Source organism: Macaca nemestrina, chromosome 13, assembly GCF_043159975.1.
Source record: "Macaca nemestrina isolate mMacNem1 chromosome 13, mMacNem.hap1, whole genome shotgun sequence".
In the NCBI taxonomy this organism is placed as follows: Eukaryota; Metazoa; Chordata; class Mammalia; order Primates; family Cercopithecidae; genus Macaca; species Macaca nemestrina.
In genome coordinates this window covers 117,504,443-117,524,638 of record NC_092137.1, presented here as the reverse complement: position 1 = coordinate 117,524,638, position 20,196 = coordinate 117,504,443, and the positions used below count along the sequence as shown (strand labels likewise).

General features: G+C 43.7%; 2 protein-coding genes across 3 annotated transcripts in view; one reads left to right on the top strand and one right to left on the bottom strand.

Moving 5' to 3' along the window:
* Nucleotides 1-2,704: 2,704 nt before the first annotated feature.
* LOC105490110 (CCR4-NOT transcription complex subunit 11) lies at nt 2,705-19,612 on the top strand. The gene is made up of 7 exons (XM_011755425.3): nt 2,705-3,290; nt 7,318-7,482; nt 11,674-11,826; nt 14,199-14,401; nt 16,006-16,208; nt 18,358-18,454; nt 18,537-19,612. The coding sequence occupies exons 1-7, from the start codon at nt 2,777-2,779 to the stop codon at nt 18,732-18,734; spliced, it is 1,533 nt and encodes a 510-aa protein (XP_011753727.2). The 5' UTR covers nt 2,705-2,776; the 3' UTR covers nt 18,735-19,612.
* Nucleotides 9,714-20,196, bottom strand: part of LOC105490109 (ring finger protein 149) — a 48,389-nt gene continuing 37,906 nt past the window's right edge. The window contains exons 9-10 of one of the 2 annotated variants that reach the window (XR_011612107.1): nt 10,682-10,990; nt 9,714-10,137 (exon numbers count right to left, since the gene is read on the bottom strand). The gene's annotated coding sequence lies outside the window, so the exon portion shown is untranslated. Of the gene's footprint in view, nt 10,138-10,676; nt 10,991-20,196 lie in introns of those variants that run through there. The other variant, XR_011612108.1, reaches the window with a different exon arrangement.

The following is a 20,196-nucleotide window of genomic DNA, read 5'->3' as shown; positions in this document are numbered from 1 at the left end:
AATAAAAGACTGGGGCAGGGGCTGCCAGAGATTCACACTCTATGCAGATGGCACACCTCAAAAACCAGTTTTCTTTTTGAGACAGAGTCTCTGTCACCCAGGCTGGAGTGCAGCATCGTGATCTCAGCTCACTGCAACCTCTGCGTCCAGGGTTTAAGCGATTCTCCTGTCTCAGCCTCCCAGTTAGCTGAGATTACAGGCACCCACCACCACCCCCAGCTAATTTTGTAGTTTTAGTAGAGACGGGTTTCTCCATGTTGGTCAGGCTGGTCTTGAACTCCTGACCTCAGATGATCCACCCGCCTCGGTTTCCCATGTCATTTTTTTTAAGATAAAATATATTGTTCAAATATTTTTGAAACATCTTGGAAAAAACTCACACAGTATTAGTATTACTACATTAATAATTGGCAATTGGTATAATTAGTACTATTAAATAGTATTAGCACTGCAGGAAAACTACTATAATAGACCCACAGACCACCCATTGTAAAATGGCTTGCACAAAATAAAGTTTATTATAATAACTTTTTTTTTTTTTTGAGACAGTCTTGCTCTGTCGCCCAGGCTACAGAGCAGTGGTGAGATCTTGGCTCACTGCAACCTCCGCCTCCCAGGTTCAAACCATTCTTCTGCCTCATCCTCCCAAGTAGCTGGGATTACAGGCAGGAGCCGCCATGCCCAGCTTATTTTTGTATTTTTAGTAGAGACAGGGTTTCACCATGGCCAGGCTGGTCTCAAACTCCTGGCCTCAAGTGATCCACACATCTCGGTCTCCCAAAATGCTGGGATTACAGGCGTGAGCCACCATGTCCAGCCCCTATAATAAAAAATTAATGAGAGTACTTTTGAGCTAATTTGAATCAGTTCCTCAGGTTACCACATTATATCTGCTGCTGTTAGGAACGTTAATTGAAAGGATCTTTCTGAAGGGCAATTTAGCAGTAAATTGAAGAAGCCTTTAAAATTCAGTAGATATCACACCTGTTCACCCAGCAATTTCTCTTCCTTAAATTTTTCTTAAGAATTGAGGTGGCAAACCAAATACTACACTTCTCACTTATAAGTGGGAGCTAAGCTATGAGGATGCAAAGACATAAGAATGATATAATGGACTTTGAAGAGTCCGCAGGGGCGGGAGGGGGGATACGTGGGACGGGTGTGAGGGATAAAAAACTACATTTTGGATATTGTCACGCGCGTCCGTGAAGAGACCACCAAACAAGCTGTGTGAGCAATAAAAGTAGTGGAAAATTACAGTCAAAGCGGGTTGTTCTCTGGCCGGCAGGGATGGGGGCCATAAGGTGCTCAGTGGGGGAGCTTCTGAGCCAGGAGAAGGGATTTCACAAGGTAATGTCATCAGTTAAGGCAGGAACCGGCCATTTTCACTTCTTTTGTGATTCTTCAGTTACTTCAGGCCATCTGGATGTATATGTGAAGGGTTGGGCTCAGAGGCCTGACAGGTACAGTGTACACTGCTCTGGTGACGGGTGCACGAAAATCTCGGAAATCACTACTCAAAACTTATCCATGTAACCAAAAACCACCTGTACCCCCAAAACTACTGAAATACAAGTTTTAAAAAGATGAAAAAAAATAAAATTTCTCCCCAAAAACACATAAAATAAAAATACGTTTTAAAAAAGAATTGAGGTGGCGCTTAACTAGATAATTAAGAATCGCTGGTGGTAATCACTGGTGAAATACATGCACGTTTCTGTAGGTTTAGGGACGGGCAAGTCTGGGAAATGCCACCTGGTGGTTCTCAGCCCAGACTACACCTCAGCCTCACCTGAAGAGGCGGGGTTTATTAATACCTGAATCAGCATCTCTGGGGGTGGGACCAGGTATTTGCAACGCCTCCCCGTGGGTTTCTAATGCACCGCTAAGTGCCCAGGATAAGCACCCTAGGGCAGTCTAAGGAAAACGTGGCACAGCAAACAATTTTGTACATGAATATTAACTGGAGACATGTTCTTGAAATCGTGTTAAGAGGGAAAAAACCATGTACAAAAAAGCTCATAGCGCAGTACGATTGCATTTCTGCAATAAAAGAGTGTAAGACTAGAAATTAACCGTGGTTACGAGAAATGCATGGCATCTTTTTCATTTACTATATTAAAAAAAAATGTTTGAGACAGAGCGCCCAGACTGGAGTGCAGTGGTGATGACAGCTCACTGCAGCCTGGGACTCCCAGGCTCCAGCGACCCTCCCGCCTAGGACACTCAAAGCGCTGGGACTACAGGCACGCGCCACCGCGCCCGGCCGGCCTTTACAATATTTTTACGACGAATACTTATGGATGTTATGTTAAGAAAATAGTTAACATCCGAGGTGCGTTTTTGCAAGTAATAACGTAGATAGCATTTACTGGGACCGTCTGGCACCAGGCACTGTCCTAGGGACCGCCAAGGTGCGGCTTTCGCTTGCAGTTGCGCTGACGCACGCGGGCCCCGGGCGCTCCTGCCGGGCAACCTCAGCCGACCTAGCCCTGAAGGCCGCCAGCCCGACCTCTCACCGCCCCTCCCTTCCCGGGCCCCGCCCCCGCTTCCTGCCAATTCGCCCCGCCTACCCCGCGTCTCCGCATCCTCTTCCTGGCTTCGCTCCATCAGCCTCGCTTTCGCTGGGCGCTGTCCCTTTCCGCGGCGGTCTGGTTTCCCCGATGTGTTTTGTTTGCGACGCTGTCGTGTAACAGCGCGCTTTACGGCCGCGGGGACGGAGCGAGCCGGCGCCAGGGCCCCTCGGGCCGGGAAGAGGGGAAGGGGAGCGAGGTTGATGCCCGGCGGAGGGGCGAGCGCGGCGTCTTGCCGGCTTCTCACCGCCGCGGAGCAAAGAGTGTCCCGGCAAGCGGCAGGGTCGGCGTCCAGGAGCGGCTTCGGGGGCTCCGGCGGCGGCAGAGGCGGAGCAAGCGGCCCCGGGTCCGGGAGCGGAGGCCCTGGGGGCCCCGCAGGCAGGATGAGCTTGACCCCGAAGGAACTCTCGAGCCTGCTCAGCATCATATCGGAGGAGGCGGGCGGCGGCAGCACCTTCGAGGGCCTGTCCACCGCCTTCCATCACTACTTCAGCAAGGCCGACCACTTCCGCCTGGGTTCGGTGCTCGTCATGCTGCTCCAGCAGCCGGACCTGCTGCCCAGCGCGGCGCAGCGTCTCACGGCGCTCTACCTGCTCTGGGAGATGTACCGCACCGAGCCGCTGGCCGCAAACCCCTTCGCCGCCAGCTTCGCGCACCTGCTCAACCCCGCGCCGCCCGCCCGCGGCGGTCAGGAGCCCGACCGCCCTCCGCTCTCAGGTACCTGCTGAAGCCAGCTGTGCCGTGTGGATAGCGTTAGATTCCGCAGCTTTCCACCCGCGCTGCTGGGAGCTCACCTGAAAGGGAAATTAACTATCCGTGTGAACTGATAATCCTCTTTTTCCGCCTCCCTTTGCGTTCCCACGCCCCTCACTCCCTCCCCGCCTTAACTCTAAAGAATGGAGAGGTGGTAGCTTAATTGCAAGTTCGTGACACCGAAAATAATTTCTCTATACACCCCATCACATCATAGAGCTCAGTGTAGGTCTTGACATGTTTAGTGTCTCAAATACGGTTCGTTCTTCGAAAGCCCGTCTGTGGTGTGTGAAGTTAAAACCAACGATAAGACTAGATCTGTCCCCGGTTTTTAGTCTCAAAGGAGTACGTAGAAGTCAGTACTAAGAAGCTGAAGAAGTTGTGGGCGGAAATACACGTAAAACACCATTAAAGACTTTGCAGCCGCCTGCCTTAGCCTGTTAGGGATGGGGGCAGAGGATAGAAAGTCTCAAATTGATGATCTCGCGATTGGAAACGCATGACTTACTGGACATTATGTAAAGTGCATTCGTGGTATAAATTATGTAAAATATATTTACCATTGTGTGGCATTGGTGAGATCAAACTAGTAGGTTGGATGCGAGGCTACATTTTTTTGTTTTTAAGCTCAAACAGGGGATGCTTTATGTGGATTTGCTTTGGGAGAAGACTTGCATTCAGAAAACAAAAATGGCGTGGTGACAAGGGACCTGAAGGATTTAGGGACCAGTGTAGTGGAGGAAGCACATAGCTAGAGATGGGTAACAGCTTGATCTTACATTCCTTAACCAGCACAGGTAGGGCCTGCTATACAGTGAGTCAAGGCTAAGGCAGCAGATTTTGAGGTGACACCAGGAGTTTGTTTTTATGGTACAGGAGGGCCGCATTTCTAGTTAGCGTTCCTGCCTGGCACCCCGTCAGGATCTCTGATTGGTGTCCTGTAGTGCCCTTATCTAAGAAGGGCAACCTTTTGTATTGGCTGAGATGCCGTTAGGGTACAGGTACTTAACCTGCTTTTAAGAAGCTTGTGACTGCCCAGAAAGTGAATGTAACACAGGTTTGTGGTCAAAACCCACCACCTAGGCCTGGCGAGGTGGCTCACGCCTATAATATCAGCGCTTCTGGAGGCCGAAGTGGTGGAGGTTGGGGGTTGGGAATTGCTTGAGGCCAGGAGTTTGAAACCATGCTGGGCAACATAGTAAGACCCTGTCTACAAAAAATAAAAAATAAAAATTGTTGGGCATGGGGTGGCTCACACCTGTAGTCCCAGCTGCTCAGGAGTTTGAGGCAGAAGGATCACTTCAGCCTAGGAGTTTGAGGCTGCAGTGAGTTAGGGTGACAGCGAGACCCTGCTTCTAAACACACACACACACACACAGAGACAACCACCACCCTGGGGTGCTGGTATTAGAGGATTGGGACACTATGGGATTTAGGTCAGAGGGCCCTTTGAATTCTGAAGAACAAGTGAGGCAAAGGAACTGTGACTTATTAATGTCATTCTCATATACAGTGAATCTAAACCCACACCTAGTCCGTAGACTGCATTGTACACACAGATTTGCCATGGGTAGGATGGCAGTTGCCAGAGAAAGAATCCATGAATGGATTATATTTAACCGTTTTGTGCCTCAGATTCCTCATCTGTAAAATGCAAATAGTAACAATTGCCAGCTGGTAGAGTTGTTACAAAGAATAAAAGTACCTGTGAGTGTTACCCACTATTATTACCATTATTAAAGTAGGTAGGGATGGTGTGTAGGTAACATAGAAAAGAAAATATCAGTGCCAACACCCCACTCCCAGAGCTGCTGATGTTTTCTGTTTAGGGTAAGACATTTAGTGGGTATGTCTTCAGAATGCTTTTCAGATGACTCTGAACTGAGGCAGGACTGCGATTGTGTAATGCTGGGTAGTACAGAGGAAGGAAGGACCACCCATGGAGCCAGAGAGATTCTCGGAAGGAGTGATACTTTTGCTGGATATTGATTAGGGATGCAGGTGCGAGGGCGGGAGTGACTCTGCCAGGTATTACTAAAGAACTGGGTGTAAAGCCGTGTGCGGTGGCTCATGCCTGCAATCCTAGCACTTCGGGAGGCCGAGGCAGGCAGATCACTTGAGACCAGGAGTTCAAAACCAGCCTGGCCAACATGATGAAACCCCATCTCTACCAAAAATACAAAAATCAGCCCAGCATGATGGTGCACTCCTGTAATCCCAGCTACTGAGGAGTCTGAGGCAGGAGAATTGCTTGAACCTGGGAGTCGGAGGCTGCAGTGAGCTGAGATCGCACCACTGCACTCCAGCCTGGGCAACAGTGAGACTGCCTCAAAGCAAAAAAAGGAACTGGGTGTAGAAGTTGAGGGATTTTGTGCAACTGGGGTGTAGGGTACATGGATGGGACAGAAAGTCAAGAAGTGAGATTAGGAAGGTGCGTTGGGACCGTATTATGAAGGGTCTTGTAACGGTATAAAAATCTGGGTTTAATTCTGTGTAAACAGGTTAAGTAATGTGATCAGATCTGCACTCTAGAGATATAACTAAATGGTAAGAGGAAGTGTGGACTATGGGTGGTGAGTGGGCAGGGGTCAAAACTGGGAGCTGGGGAAGTCAGTAGAGGGGGCAAGAGTACTCCAGGCAAGAGAGGAGTGGGGACTAGAGCTGAGGGAATGCAGCCTGTTGACATTGCTGCAGTGGGAGAGATGAGGCTTGATGAGCAATCGAACATGGGACAAAAGGGAAGGAACATTCAGCCTTGCGGGAATTTGTAAACTGCATTGTGTGTTGAATCAGGTAGTGTATTTGGATTGCTACTGGTTGCTCTTCTATTTATTCCACTTTACACAGTGGAAACAGAGAAGAAAGAAAAGCATGTCTGAGCACTGTAGTGTTGTCTGTTTTTGTTTACATATATAAGCTTTAGCCTTTGCAGGAATTGAGGCACTTTAGAAAATGAAGTTATTGGGCCAGGCGGGGTGGCTCACACCTGTAATCCCAGCACTTTGGGAGGCCGAGGCGGGCGGATCACGAGGTCAGCAAATCGAGACCATCCTGACTAACACGGTGAAACCGTGTCTCTACTTAAAAATACAAAAAATTAGCTGGGTGTGGTGGCGGGCACCTTCAGTCCCAGCTACTCGGAGGCTGAGGCAGGAGAAGGGCGTGAACCCAGGAGGCGAGGCTTGCAGTAAGCCGAGATCGCACCACTGTACTCCAGCCTGGGTGACAGAGCGAGACTCCGTCTCAAAAAAAAAAAAAGAAAAGTTATTAATGTAAGAGGTAAAGAGGAAAGAAACACCAGGTGGGGTGCGGTGACTCACGCCTATAATCCCAGCACTTTGGGAAGCCAAGGCAGGTGGATCACCTGAGGTCAGGAGTTCGAGACCAGCCTGGCCAACATGGTGAAACCGTGTCTCTACTAAAAAGACAAAAATTAGCTGGGCGTGGTGGCGGGTGCCTGTAATCCCAGCTAGTTGGGAGGCTGAGGCAGGAGAATCACTTGAACCCGGAGGTTGCAGTGAGCTGAGATCATGCTACTGCACTCCAGCCTGGGGGATAAGAGTGAGACTTCATCACAAAAAAGAAAAAAAAAAAAAAAAGAGAAAACCACGAAACGCAGCATGGCAGTCAAAGACAGATTTTCTTTAGTGAAAACCTGAGAGGCACTCCTGGCCGATGTTTTAACTAAAGAAAACCTGTCTTTCACTGCTAAGCCGCGTTTCGTGTTTTTTCATCTTCCTTTAACTCTTAAAATTAACAGGTACAAAAACCTTAAGTTTCATTGGTAGGACCACAGATCATTGAATTTCAAATGACATATTTAATTACATAGTTCATAAATGTATATATTTGGTTGACTGAAACTTAATTATAATTTAGTTCTTAAAAATATATGGCTTGAAGTGGCAAGTAGCAAGTACTGATTTTACCAGATTCAAGTTGATTTTTAAAAGTAACCATTGGAGAAATTGTTATACATTTTTGTTTGCAGGATTTTTACCTCCTATAACTCCACCAGAAAAGTTTTTTCTTTCCCAGCTGATGCTGGCACCCCCACGGGAACTCTTCAAAAAGACGCCTCGCCAGATTGCGCTGATGGACGTTGGAAACATGGGCCAGTCTGTGGACATTAGTGGGCTTCAGTTAGCCTTGGCCGGTAAGGAGGAATCAATGGTTTGGGCATTCCTGTGTGGTAATATTAGGACTCTCTTGTTGAGGACTCGACTAAAATGATGGTTTTTGTAACTGCTAAAAGGTTAGTATCATCCGTTTTAAAAAGTAGTTTTAGTACTGGATCTTAAATGGAAGTCTTGGCTGGGCATGGTGGCTCACACCTGTAATCCCAGCACTTTGGGAGACCGAGGCGGGCGGATTATTTGAGGTCAGGAGTTCAAGACTAGCCTGGCCAGCATGGTAAAACCCTGTCTCTACTAAATATACAAAAAATTAGCCGTGTGTGGTGGTGCACACCTGTAATCCCAGCTACTTGGGAGGCTGAGGCAGGAGAATTGCTTGAACCTGGGAGGTGGAGGTTGCAGTGAGCCAAGAACGCACCACTGCACTCCAGCCTAGGCTACAGCAAGACTCCATCTCTAAATAAATAAATAAATGGAAATCTTTATTTTCGGATGCTAATAGCTTGTACATTCATTTGTAGTTTTCACTTGAGTTGATTGCTTTTCCTGATTTAGAAGAAAGCTGGATAAAATTTAGTGTTTTTTTTTTAAGTTCTGATTGGAAGACTTAATATTTGTTAAAATGTCAATACTATCCAAAACAATCAGCAGATTTGGTGCAATTCCTGTCAAAATTCCAACAGTGTTTTTTGCAGAAATAGAAAAATCCGGCCAGTCACAGTGGCTCACACCTGTAATTGGGAGGCTGAGGCACAAGAATCACTTGAACCTGGGAGGCGGAGGTTGCAGTGAGTCGAGATTGCACCACTGCACTTCAGCCTGGGTGACAGAGCGAGACTCCTGTCTCAAAAAAAAGGAAAAATCCATCTTTGAACTGAAGAAAGGCTGGCGTAGTAGCTCATGCCTGTAGTCTTTGGGAGAGGCTGAAGTGGGAGGATCATTTGAGGGCAGGAGTTCAAGACTAGCCTGGGCAACACAGGGAGACTTTGTCTCTACAAATAATTAAAAACTTAGCTGGGCGTGGTGGTGCATGCCTGTGGTCTCAACTACTTGGGAGGCCTAAGTGAGAGGATCACTTGAGCCTGGGAGATTGCAGTGAGCTGTGATTGCGCCACTGCACTCCAGCCTGCATGACAGTGTGAGACCTGTCTCAAGGGACCCTCAATAGCCAAACCCAATGTACTCTTGGCATCCTTGTTGAAAATCATTTGCCTGTATATGCCAGGATTTATTTCTGGGCTTTCTATTCCATTCCATTTGTCTATATGTCTGTCTTTCTGCCAGTACCACACTGTTTTGATTACTGTAGTTTTGTACTAAGTTTTGAAATTGGGAGGTATGAAACTTTCAACTTTGTTCTTGTTCAGGATTGTTCTGGCACATTCTGTGTTAAACATGTAAGCAAATGAATGAGTGCTCTTGAAGTAAACAGTGTGTTCTGACAGAAAATAATAGGAGAAGGAGAACTGGTGGTGAGAGAGAAGGTCTCTGAGTTCTGAAGGAGTAGAGGAGGCACTTTGGGCTTGCCTGCTATAGGCATTCATTTTGTCATTTGAGAGCAGCTCAATAGGGAAATTGTAATATGTAGCTGGGTTTGTGAATGCTTGACTTTGTCATTAAGTGAGCTGAAGTATTGACAATGCCCCATCATCCTCTTAGACTTCATAGACCTGTGACATTTGGCTTCTGATATAAGGTGACATGTTGCAATAAACAGCTTTTCCTTTGGAACATTGTTAACCTTTAAACTATTGGGTATTAACAATACAACAATGGGGCCAGGCACAGTGGTGCATACCTGTAATCCCAGCAGTTTGGGAGGCCGAGGCATGAGAGTCACTTGAGCCCAGAAGTTTAAAACCAGCCTGGGCAACACAGGGGGACCCTGTTTCTACAAAAGTAATTTAAAAAAATTAGTTGGGTGTGGTGGTGTGTGCATCTGTGGTCCCAGCTACCTGGGAGGCTGACATAAGAGGATCGCTTGATCCTGGGAGGTCAAGGCTGCACTGAGCTGTGATTGCACCACTGCACTCCAGCCTGGGCAACAGAGTGAGACCCTGTCAGAAAAGCAGAGACAAGAACAATGTAACAAAGGTTATTTTCTGAAACCAAAAGAAATCTTTTTAAGACTTTTTAAGGTTGTACTAATAAGTACAAAAGTACTTATTAGCCACTAGTGCCAGATATAATTTAATAGAAATAAAATGATTATTTTTATTTATTCCTGACAAACACCGAAGATACTTTGAAAACTGGATACAGAAGTGATACATTCTGATGGTTCTAGCTTAGTATTTATAATAATATACTATTTAAACAGTATTTATTTATCATAATAAAGTGAGAATCACATCTCACCTTCCTTTTCACTTGGGATGTCTTGAGCCAGACGTGAGAAAGTTGTGAAGTATATCACGTGGAGGAAGGATCACATGCCTAGAGTAAGGGCTGAGAAGTCTGCCCGAGTGGCTAAGCTTGCTGCTTGCCGTTCTCTCCCCAGCTGGCAGATGTCCGAATCCATTCCTCTTCACAAGTGGAAAGAAAAAGCAAGCATGCCTCTCCACTCTGGGGCCGGCCACCCAGACCGTCTCTGGAGGCCTAAAATTCAGGTGTCTTACAGTGGCATCCGTGGACCACAGGTGTATTTTTGGATGATGCAGTTTGTGTTTTCTTAACTTTAAAAAAACAAGCAGACAAGTTAAACATAAGTGACTACAGGGGGTGAAGTTTTACCCCAACAATGACAGTATTCATTTCAGAGGTTTCGTTTTTCTTTATGATTTATTCCTGACAAACACCGATCACTAGTTTACCACGCAACTGGCCAGTTTTTACATTTTGGTTGATAGTATGTTATCTAACTTTTTGTACTTCAACAATCTGATATTTTTTAAAATGGCATTACAGGATAATTTTAGTGAGTATTTCTCTTAATAAATGAATGAGAAAAGATGCTCTGGGTCTAAGGCATCTTTTCATATGTCTGGCCATTTTTCCATTGGGTCGATGGTCTTCTACTGATTTGTATAGTTCTTTACTCAGGAATTTAGCCAAGTGTTTTTAAAATTATACAATCTGAAATAAAACATGCATTCACTTTTTAAAGGAATTATAATTAAGTGAACCTGGAGCAACCTGCCATCCAAGTTAAGAAAGAGAATATTTTCAGGGCCAAGAGGCTCCCTGGGTGTTTCTCCAGGTGGCTGCCTCATCACTAACCTGATTTTTATGATAATCATCCTCAATTTGCTTCCCTCCTGTGCCTGCCCATAGTGTCACGTTGCATGCCCTTGAACTTCATATATGTGGAATTGTACTGCATTTCTTCTTTTGTGCTTTTCTTCTGTTGGGGGGTGAGAGATGAGTCCATGCCGATGGCGTGTAACTGCAATGGCTGCTCTTCATTGCTGCTGTGGTACCTTCACACTGTGGAATACCAAGTTCTGTATCCATTCTGCCACTGATGGACATAATACTGCTGTGAACATTCTTGCACCTTATTCTGGGGTGCGTGTGAAAGTGTGTCTCCTAGATGGAAAGAGATGCACATGTAAAACTTTATAAGGAAACGTCAAATTGTTTTCCAAAGTTGCTGTGCCATTTTTCATTCCTGTAACAGTGTGCAAGTTACCTTACATCCTCTTCCGCATTTGATAATGTCAAGTTTATACATTTTTGCCAATCTGGTGGGTATGTTATAGTATCTTGTGTTTTAACTGGATTTTCCTTAGTTCCTAATGGGATTAAACATCTTTTCAGATTTTTTTGGCCATTCAAGCTTTTTAAATAAAATCCTTATTAAAGTTATTAGTTCATTTTTTCCTGTTGGGTTTTTTTTTTCAATTAATTAAAAAATTTATGTACAGTAAGTCCTCAACATCACTGACAGGTTGTTGGAAACTGCGGATTTAAGTGAAGTGATGTAGATCAGGTCCTTGAGTAACACTGTTTCATCAACATTGTTTTATTATAACATTGATGAAAATAATTGTTATATGTCGTTTCACTTAGTTGCAGATGCCAAGAATCTTTCAACGACGTTAAGTGAGGACCTGCTGTACGTACAGACACACACACATACTCTTTCTCTCTCTCTCTGAATCTGGCTCTTTGTTTTTCTGTGTTACAGATAGCTTACCTCAGTCGGTAGCTTTTCAGTCTCCTCATGATGTTCATAATTTTAAAACATCTCCTATTTTAACCTTTTCCAGAACGCCAATCTGAACTGCCAACACAAAGCAAAGCGAGCTTCCCCAGTATTCTCAGTGACCCAGACCCGGATTCTTCTAATTCTGGATTTGACAGCTCAGTTGCCTCTCAGATCACAGAAGCTTTAGTCAGCGGACCAAAGCCACCTATTGAAAGTAGGTATATGTAAATTAATTTATATTCTTGGTTTTATTCCGTCAGCATCCTCTAGGACTTTTCAGTTTTTTGAGACATCATCTTATTTTTGTTATGACTTAAATTGTAATTTAGTGTGAACCTTTCTAGTGTAGTGAGTATCTAGAACATAGTAGAGATGTTCAGTGACAGTTTCTTCTTTAAGAAAAGTGCATGCCAAGTTGTTGGTTGCACGTCTATCCTATGCATACCTAAAGATACAGGCCGGGTGCGGTGGCTCACACCTGTAATCCTAGCATTTGGGAGGCCAAGGCGGGTGGATCACTTGAGGTCAGGAGTTTGACACCAGCCTGGCCAACATGGTGAAACCCCGTCTTTACTAAAAATACAAAAATTAGCCAAGAGTAGTGGTGCGTGCCTGTAGTCCCAGCTACTCAGGAGTCTGAGGCAGGAGAATGGCTCGAACCTGGGAGGCAGAGGTTGCAGTGAACCAAGATTGCACCACAGAACTCCAGCCTGGGGGACAGAGTGAGAGAGTGTTTAAAAAAGGAAAAAAAAAAATTTTTTTTAAATTACAGATTCTGATTTTACTGAAATGAGTCTTTTTGTAGCAGCTCATTATCTTTTTGTTTCATACCTCTTAAGTAATCTTATCACTAACTTTCCTTTTCCATTGTAAAGTTTTTCTTATAAGCTCCTAATTTACTTTAATTCAAAGAAAATACTTGTAGAATTTGAAATAATATTAACTGCATTTTTTGGGGGTTTCTTTAAGAGATGGAGTCTTGCTGTGATGCCCAGCCAAATGTGAGAGTCTACTGTTGAGTTTACAGAAAGCATCTATTTTCTGGTTAAAAATCGTCACTTTATCTTAAACATCTCTGCTGCCTCTTCTCTCACCTCACCAGGACTAGCATGTGAATCTGCCTTCAACCACTTACAAAATCTGCCAGACTCCATCCCCTGAGGCTCAGGGGATCCTCCTACCTCAGACTCCCACGTAGCTGGAATTACAGGCATGCACCACTCTCCCTGGAATCTGTTTTATAGGCTTCTGTGTGCTCTGAATTATGAAGGCAAGCTTTCTGCTTTGGAATGAGAACATGTTTACCCGGTGATAGTGTGGTATATCACCATGAGTTTGAAATTCACACAGTGACTTTTGTACCATTTGGTTTACAGTAGATCTTTGGCATACATAGGTTTAATATTTGAAATTTCCGCTAGTCACAAGTGTGACTGAAATGTCCATGGCATGTAGTGGCTTCTTTTTAATATTTGCTTGGGCACAACTCTACATTGCATAGGTCACCGGGAAGATATGTGAAAAGCAGATCACTCATCATAAGTGGGTCTAGCCAAATACCCGATGTCCCCACCTCGCAGGAACTCTCTACACATAAGGAGTACTGCTCGTAAATTGGTAAAAACTGTATTTTTGTAAGTGGTTGAAGGGAGATTCAGATGCTAGTCCTGGTGAGGTGAGAGAAGAGGCAGTGGAGATGTTAAAGTGACGATTTTTAACCAGAAAATAGATGCTTTCTGTAAACTCAACAGTAGACTCTCACATTTGGCAGGGCTAGGATCCATGATAGGAATAAACGACTTCTGCCCTATGTGGATCCATGATAGGAATAAGCCACTTCTGCCCTATGTGGAAACCATGTGAGATGTGAAATTGGTTCAGCAGAAGTCCTAGCCAGCATTTATTTCAGTGGGTTTGTAACTCAGGGATGAATCTTGTTTTATAAAACAGTCGAGTTGAACCACTTCATTTTCCTTTTGTACTTATATTGTTTTCTGAAAATAAATACAGCATTTGTGAATTTAGGGATTCGTGACGGTCTCCACATTCATTTCAAAATATCAAAAGGCAACCATACTTTTCCTCCTGCTGTTTCATCACCACGTAATTTGTTACTTCAGTTATAAGATGCAAAGATAAAACTAGTACAGATCACAGTGGCGACTGAACAAACAGTGAAAAGCAGAACAAATAGTGGTAACTCAGAATAGGATGTGTGAGGACATAGTATTTCATTTTTTTCATCAAAAGTCTTCACCCGTTTAGCAGTTGCGCCCTTTTGCTGTTGAGTGGTCATGCTTAAGTACAGCGTGGGCAGGCCACGGCCAGGCTTTCCTCATTTCCCCAAAAATGAATAGCTTGTTCTCTGGCATCACGCTGGTATAGTGTTCTTTCACTGTCTTGTTTGCATTCTGACTGAAGCCCTGCCTTCCTGTGTCATTCCTGCTTTTGAGTTTGAAGTATAAGAGTTTTAGTCACGTCATCCTTATTAAGAGATATCTTTGCATACTTTATTAAGTGAAATGTGTGAGATGTGTAGAGATGTTAGCTTCCTGATAGGAGCAACTATCACTGCTCTCATTACAGGCCATTTTCGACCAGAGTTTATTCGTCCACCGCCTCCACTCCACATTTGTGAGGATGAACTGGCCTGGCTAAACCCCACAGAGCCTGACCACGCAATCCAATGGGATAAATCAATGTGTGTTAAGAATAGCACTGGTGTGGAGATCAAGCGAATAATGGCCAAAGCCTTCAAAAGCCCCTTATCCTCTCCCCAACAAACACAGGTGTGTATTGATTGTAAGCATTTTCTTTTTTCTAAAATTTATTTTTAATTAAAACAAATTTGTTTTTGAGACAGTCTCTCATTCAGTTGCCCAGGGTGGAGTGCAGTGGCACGATCTTGGCTCATTGCAACCTCTGTCTCCTGGGTTCAGGTGACTCGTGCCTCAGCCTCCCCAGCAGTTGGGACTACAGGCATGCACCACCATGCCCGGCTAATTTCTGTATTTTTGGTAGAGATGGGGTTTTGCCATTGTTGGCCAGGCTGGTCTGGCCTCAAGTGATCTGCCAGCCTTGGCCTCCCAAAGTGCTGGGATTACAGGTGTGAGCCACCGCACTCAGCCATTGTGAGCCTTTTCTTATCTTTAATCCAACAAGAGTATTTGTTTTTTGGAAAGTGATAAGCAGTAAACTAATCCTGTCACCATGAGGCAGCAGTAGGAAGTTGCAAAGGGTTTTGGGTCTCTGAAGTTTTGTTCTGCTCTTTGGTAGTTTTGCTGTGGTGGAGCAAGAAGTCTGATGGCTGAAAATGTTCTGACGTTTGTTTGTGATCAGTTTGTCCCTGGGAGAGGTGGGGTCATGGGGGTGTCACTGCTGTGTACAGCGGGCCACTTTCCACAGTGGTTACGTTTGAGCAGACAGTAACGCTTCTGATGGAAAGTGGAGTTACTGACAGGCTGTAGGGAGGAAACAAGGCTGGGAAGGGGAACCCGCCCCCATCACACAGCTGGATCGTGGTGGATTTGAGATTAAAGTAGCCCCCACTGCCCGAGCAGGAGACTGGATCCCCTCCGGAGAGGCAAGGCCACTCTTCTACTGGTTGGTGAATTTTATCCAGTTTGCATTAGAACTTTTCAGGAGATAGTGACCTCTCCAATCAAGTTTGCCACCAAAAATACCATTTTCAAAATGAAATAACGAATAGCAATGTTTGTAGTTTGCTTTGCTCGCGAGACTATCCTGAAAACACAGCCCACTGTGGAACATACAAGTAGACAGGGAAAAAAAAACAGCATAGGACATTTAAAGAGGAAGTGCTTATTTGGTGGAAAAAATCTTGGGGATACCTGTTTGAATTACAAAGTGTGGCTGTGACTTGAACTGTCAAGTTCTGCAGACTGATGACTTGCAGCAGGTCGGCTGTCCCGCTTCCCACTCCGCCCCCTTCTCAGGTAGTTCTGGTCTCTACCTGAGTGGGGTGGGGCAGGACTGTTTCTTGGGATAACTAGTTGGTCATTAAGATTATTTTTAGTTACAACAGATGACAGAAAAAAAAAACCTGCAAAGGACTTGACATTGTTACAACCAGACAGTGTTGTATCTGACCAGACAGTATGGAGTCTGGCTTGATGTCCAGGAAGAGGAATCACTAGCATATTTATAAACTGTCTTAGATGTGTTTGCGTTTTAGTTTGTTCAAAATTAAAATGTAAATTTAGAAATGTCAAGACATCATGGGTTTGAAGGAAGAAATTTATGAAGTTGGTTCAATGCAGATAGTTTTGTAGCTTTTTGTATAAAATGCTTATTTCATATACATGGGAAAAAAAATTGACTCAAGACCCTCTTTTTCTCTCCCTCTCTCTCTTTAAAAATCTGGTGTATTTAGCTCCTTGGTGAGTTGGAAAAAGACCCCAAACTTGTCTATCATATTGGCCTCACCCCAGCCAAACTTCCTGACCTTGTGGAAAACAACCCTTTAGTTGCTATAGAAATGTTGCTGAAATTAATGCAGTCAAGCCAGATCACTGAGTATTTCTCTGTCCTGGTCAATATGGACATGTCTTTACATTCAATGGAAGTTGTAAATCGGTAAGTTTCTAGATTTGATTAAATGTGTGGGGATAGATACAGATTAGATGGCCAGGAAGGAAAAATTGTAACAGATTTTTGTGTTTATTATTGGCATAAGAGTAACTATTAAAGAAATAATCTAAGCCTTAGCATTCACTACATGTGAATTTAGCATGCGTTAATAAGAACTGAGGGTAGGATTTCAAACATATTTAGTGTTAGTAGAAGCATAAATTAAAACTGCTGAAATTTATTTTATTTTATTTATTTTTTTGAGAGGGAGTCTCACTCTGTTGCCCAAGCTAGAGTACAGTGGTGCAATCTCGGCTCACCGCAACCTCCACCCCCTGGGTTCAAGCAATTCTCCTGCCTTAGCCTCCCTAGTAGCTGGGATTACAGGTGTGTGTGCTGCCACACCCGGCTAATTTTTGTACTTTTAGTAGAGACGGGGTTTTGCCATGGTCAGGCTGCTTTCAAACTCCTGACCTCAAGTGATCTGCCCACCTCAGCCTCCCAAAGTGTAAGGATTACAGGCGTGAGCCACTGTGCCAGCCAATTACTGAAATTCATTTCCCTGTACATAGTCCTATCTTCTTTATCCCTGTACAAATACAGATATTTTTTTCTTAGTGACTAACAGCTGTAAGTGTGGAAAAATATGGACCTTAAGAGCTGAGAATCCTAGGAATGCCGTCCTAGCTTCCTCGTGCTCTTCTCCCAGCCTTTCTGACTCCCCCGTCTCCTGACCCTGCCATCCTTGACTGTCAGGAAAATAGAACGTCTTCCCTTCTTGATGTGTGCTATACAGTGTTTGCATTTTATAGTATTTTCCTTACAAATATCTTTTAGGCAAATTGTGAATTAGATGGGCTGGAGGGCTTCAGTTGTTTATGTGCAGGATGGCCAGAGGTTCAGGTGTGCCTGAGTCCTGGTGGAGGCTTTGCATCTGAGCTCCCTTTCACGTGGTATCCTGCTTTGGATGATAAATTATATGGTCCTCCTATATGGGGAAATCCGTTCTGAGTGCCAAGCGACTAAACTTCAGTGACAGCATAGTTTTTTAACACCTGTTTGTAAGTTGGGGCTTTTTGAAAAATCTATGTGAAATTGAACTACAGAATGTGCCCCTTTTTTTAATCAACTATTGGGGAAAAAAAGCCCAGCTGGAAGCCGAGGGAGTGGAAGTATGTGCATAGAAGGAGTGCATTCTTTTAGGGGCAGGAGAGGGAGGAAGCGTGAGGTTTCCAGATTAATTTTTAACTTTAACCTTGGTCACCGGCAAAACCAGCCAGCTGCTTGTTGAAAATGTGTTGCTGCATTTCTCCCACTCCTTGTTCCAGTCTTTCCCCTACTGAGTGAAGACTCTTTTCAGTGGCCCAGTTCTGTGCAGGTTTGCCTGCACAGCGTGGATTGACCACGCTGAGTGTTCACTTCCCCTTCACCATATTCTTATAGCAGTTCTTGTCACTACCAGACATTTGGCCCTGAGTCCAAGATGCAGAATCACTGTATCTTTTTGTCAGTGCGATTCTATCTGCTCAGTATCTTGGAATTCAAGGATAGGGTCCTGTTTGTTTTCCCCCAACACCTATCACAGTGCATCATCCTTAAGCGTGAAAACATGTTTGTTGGTGACACACAAATCTCAAGTGACTGCAGCAGCTCATGACAGTGTCCTTGGAGCACTGCCTCCTCATGCCTTACTGAAAAAAGTTTTGAGGTCTGGTAAGTTTAGAAAAGGTAGCATATATTAATCTTCTTTTGGAAATTCATACCTTGAGTATGGAATTCCTGTTCCCAGCCCACTCATTTTTCTCCTTAAAGCATTCCATGTAATCCTTTGGAAACTACTGGCTTTGGCCTTCATTATGACTCTAAATTCCAATAACAGACCATGACTTATAATTTAACCAAGAATACTCAGGGGCAGGGCTCAAAAAAATAATTGCGATATGTACAGTTGAGACATTTTTAAAAAGTGTTATAATTTATGAGTAAGTAGGTGTGGCTCTTGGGTTTACTTGCCCAAGTATATTTAAAACAAGGGAATTGGATATGTCAGATAATTCCACCAGATGACCGAAGCAATTTTTGTATTTTATGGTTAACAGTGTTTTTCGATGTTAGCAAATGAAATTAATGGCCCAAATTTTCTTTTATGAAACAGACTAACTACAGCTGTTGATCTACCTCCTGAGTTTATTCACCTTTATATATCAAATTGCATCTCTACTTGTGAACAAATTAAGGATAAATATATGCAGGTAATAGAAATTTCTGTAAATTTTATAATTGCCTGCCAGGAAAATGAGCACACTAACATTTGTTCTTTTTCCCCTTTTTCAGAATCGGTTGGTGCGTCTTGTGTGTGTGTTTCTCCAATCCTTGATCCGTAACAAAATTATTAATGTACAGGATTTGTTTATAGAAGTGCAGGCATTCTGTATTGAATTCAGTAGGATACGAGAAGCTGCTGGTCTTTTCCGGTTGTTGAAGACATTGGATACTGGGGAAACACCTTCTGAGACCAAAATGTCAAAATAATACCTCATCAGAACCATCCCATCCATTCACTGTTCAGCTGTACTGTGATTTAGTTTTTACACCGTTAAAACCCTGAGTGGATTGCTTGGTCTAATGCATATAAAACAGTACTTTATCTACTTAAAGCAAAGTTTTGCTTTCTTGGATGACTTTTTCCGTGAGATGAATTTTTGATAAGAACTGGGGAAAACGTGTCTTTTAGGTGTCTTGCTGTTGACTATCCACAGGAGGAATGGCTATCCCAAAAAAATAGATGAGTTTTTTTTTTTTTTTTAAGCACTAAAGAACAAAATGTGTTTTTCATTAATACAGGCTTCTGATGAAACAGGAATCCAGTTTTCGTAAAGTTCCAATGTTGATAATGAGAGTAAATTCTTAAACATTTGTGATACTGTCCTAGAGGTGAAAGCAGCTGAATGTTTCTGAACCATCAAGAGGCAAACAGGAGTTTGGTTCTTGAACCTGCTTATGCACAAAGCTCTTAACTCCTCATGAACCAAGGATTTACTTGTAACTTTCTCCTTGTCGTGGAGGCTTAATAGACAACAGAATAAATGCATTTCTTGGGCCTCTTATAAACTTGGGAACGCTTAGAAAGCTGCTTCTATTACCAGGCTGTAATAGCTGGTATAGTTTTTTGGTTTTTTTCCCTCTTAAGATGTTCTGTTATTAGTCTGAGACAGCTATTTTTTTGTTTTAAGGAAAAACGTCAGTCAGTGCTCTGGGAGGTAATTTCCTGTGGGGTCTGCACCCTCCTGTCTGGGTGGTGGATGTGGGTTTGAGAAGTAGGAGAGCAGGGTGGTACCATGTGGGCTCTTACCCTTTCTGTGATTTTGGACAACAGTGCCTTCCATTAAAGTTCTTTTTATCAGCTGTTATCTGATATATTTTTTAAGAAATCATGAGAAATTCCTTTTACTGAGGTATTTTCAAAGTGTATTTACAAGGAAGATAATCTGTTCAACAGGAATTACTCTCTAACACTTTGAAAAAGTTAAAGGAAACCAAGCCAAGTGATTTTAAGGTAAGTAAAAGTTCCAATCTTAAAACTCTGGAGAAAGCAGTACCAAAGATTTGTAACAAATTGTCTTATTTTTTCACTATAAGAGAAATGTTTAAGAACGTTTGCTTAGAGGAAATAATGAACTAAGCCCATCTATCAGAGGAATGCCTTCAGACAATTAAAACAATGGCAACAAGTGATTTCTTTCTACACCTAAAAGTGAGCATCCCCGTTAGCATTGGGAAAAGAACAGCTTATTACTGAAGTACTTTTGGAGTGGCGGTTTCAACAACCCAGCCTTAGGTTCCAACAACCCAGCCTTAGGTTCCAGGACCTACAGGACCTACAGATTCTCTGGCATAATAAAACATTGAACTCACAGCCAACACCACAATCACTCATGCCTGAGTGAAGCTGATGTAACAGACACTGAGTCCATGAGGCACATCACAGCCTTGT

Bases quoted from the DNA above. Each gene is read 5' to 3' on its own strand.
- LOC105490110 (XM_011755425.3), top strand. From the start codon at position 2,777: ATGCCCGGCGGAGGGGCGAGCGCGGCGTCTTGCCGGCTTCTCACCGCC. The intron at 7,483-11,673 runs GTAAGGAGGAAT...AACCTTTTCCAG, and splicing joins GCTTCAGTTAGCCTTGGCCG to AACGCCAATCTGAACTGCCA. The intron at 18,455-18,536 runs GTAATAGAAATT...CCCCTTTTTCAG, and splicing joins TTAAGGATAAATATATGCAG to AATCGGTTGGTGCGTCTTGT.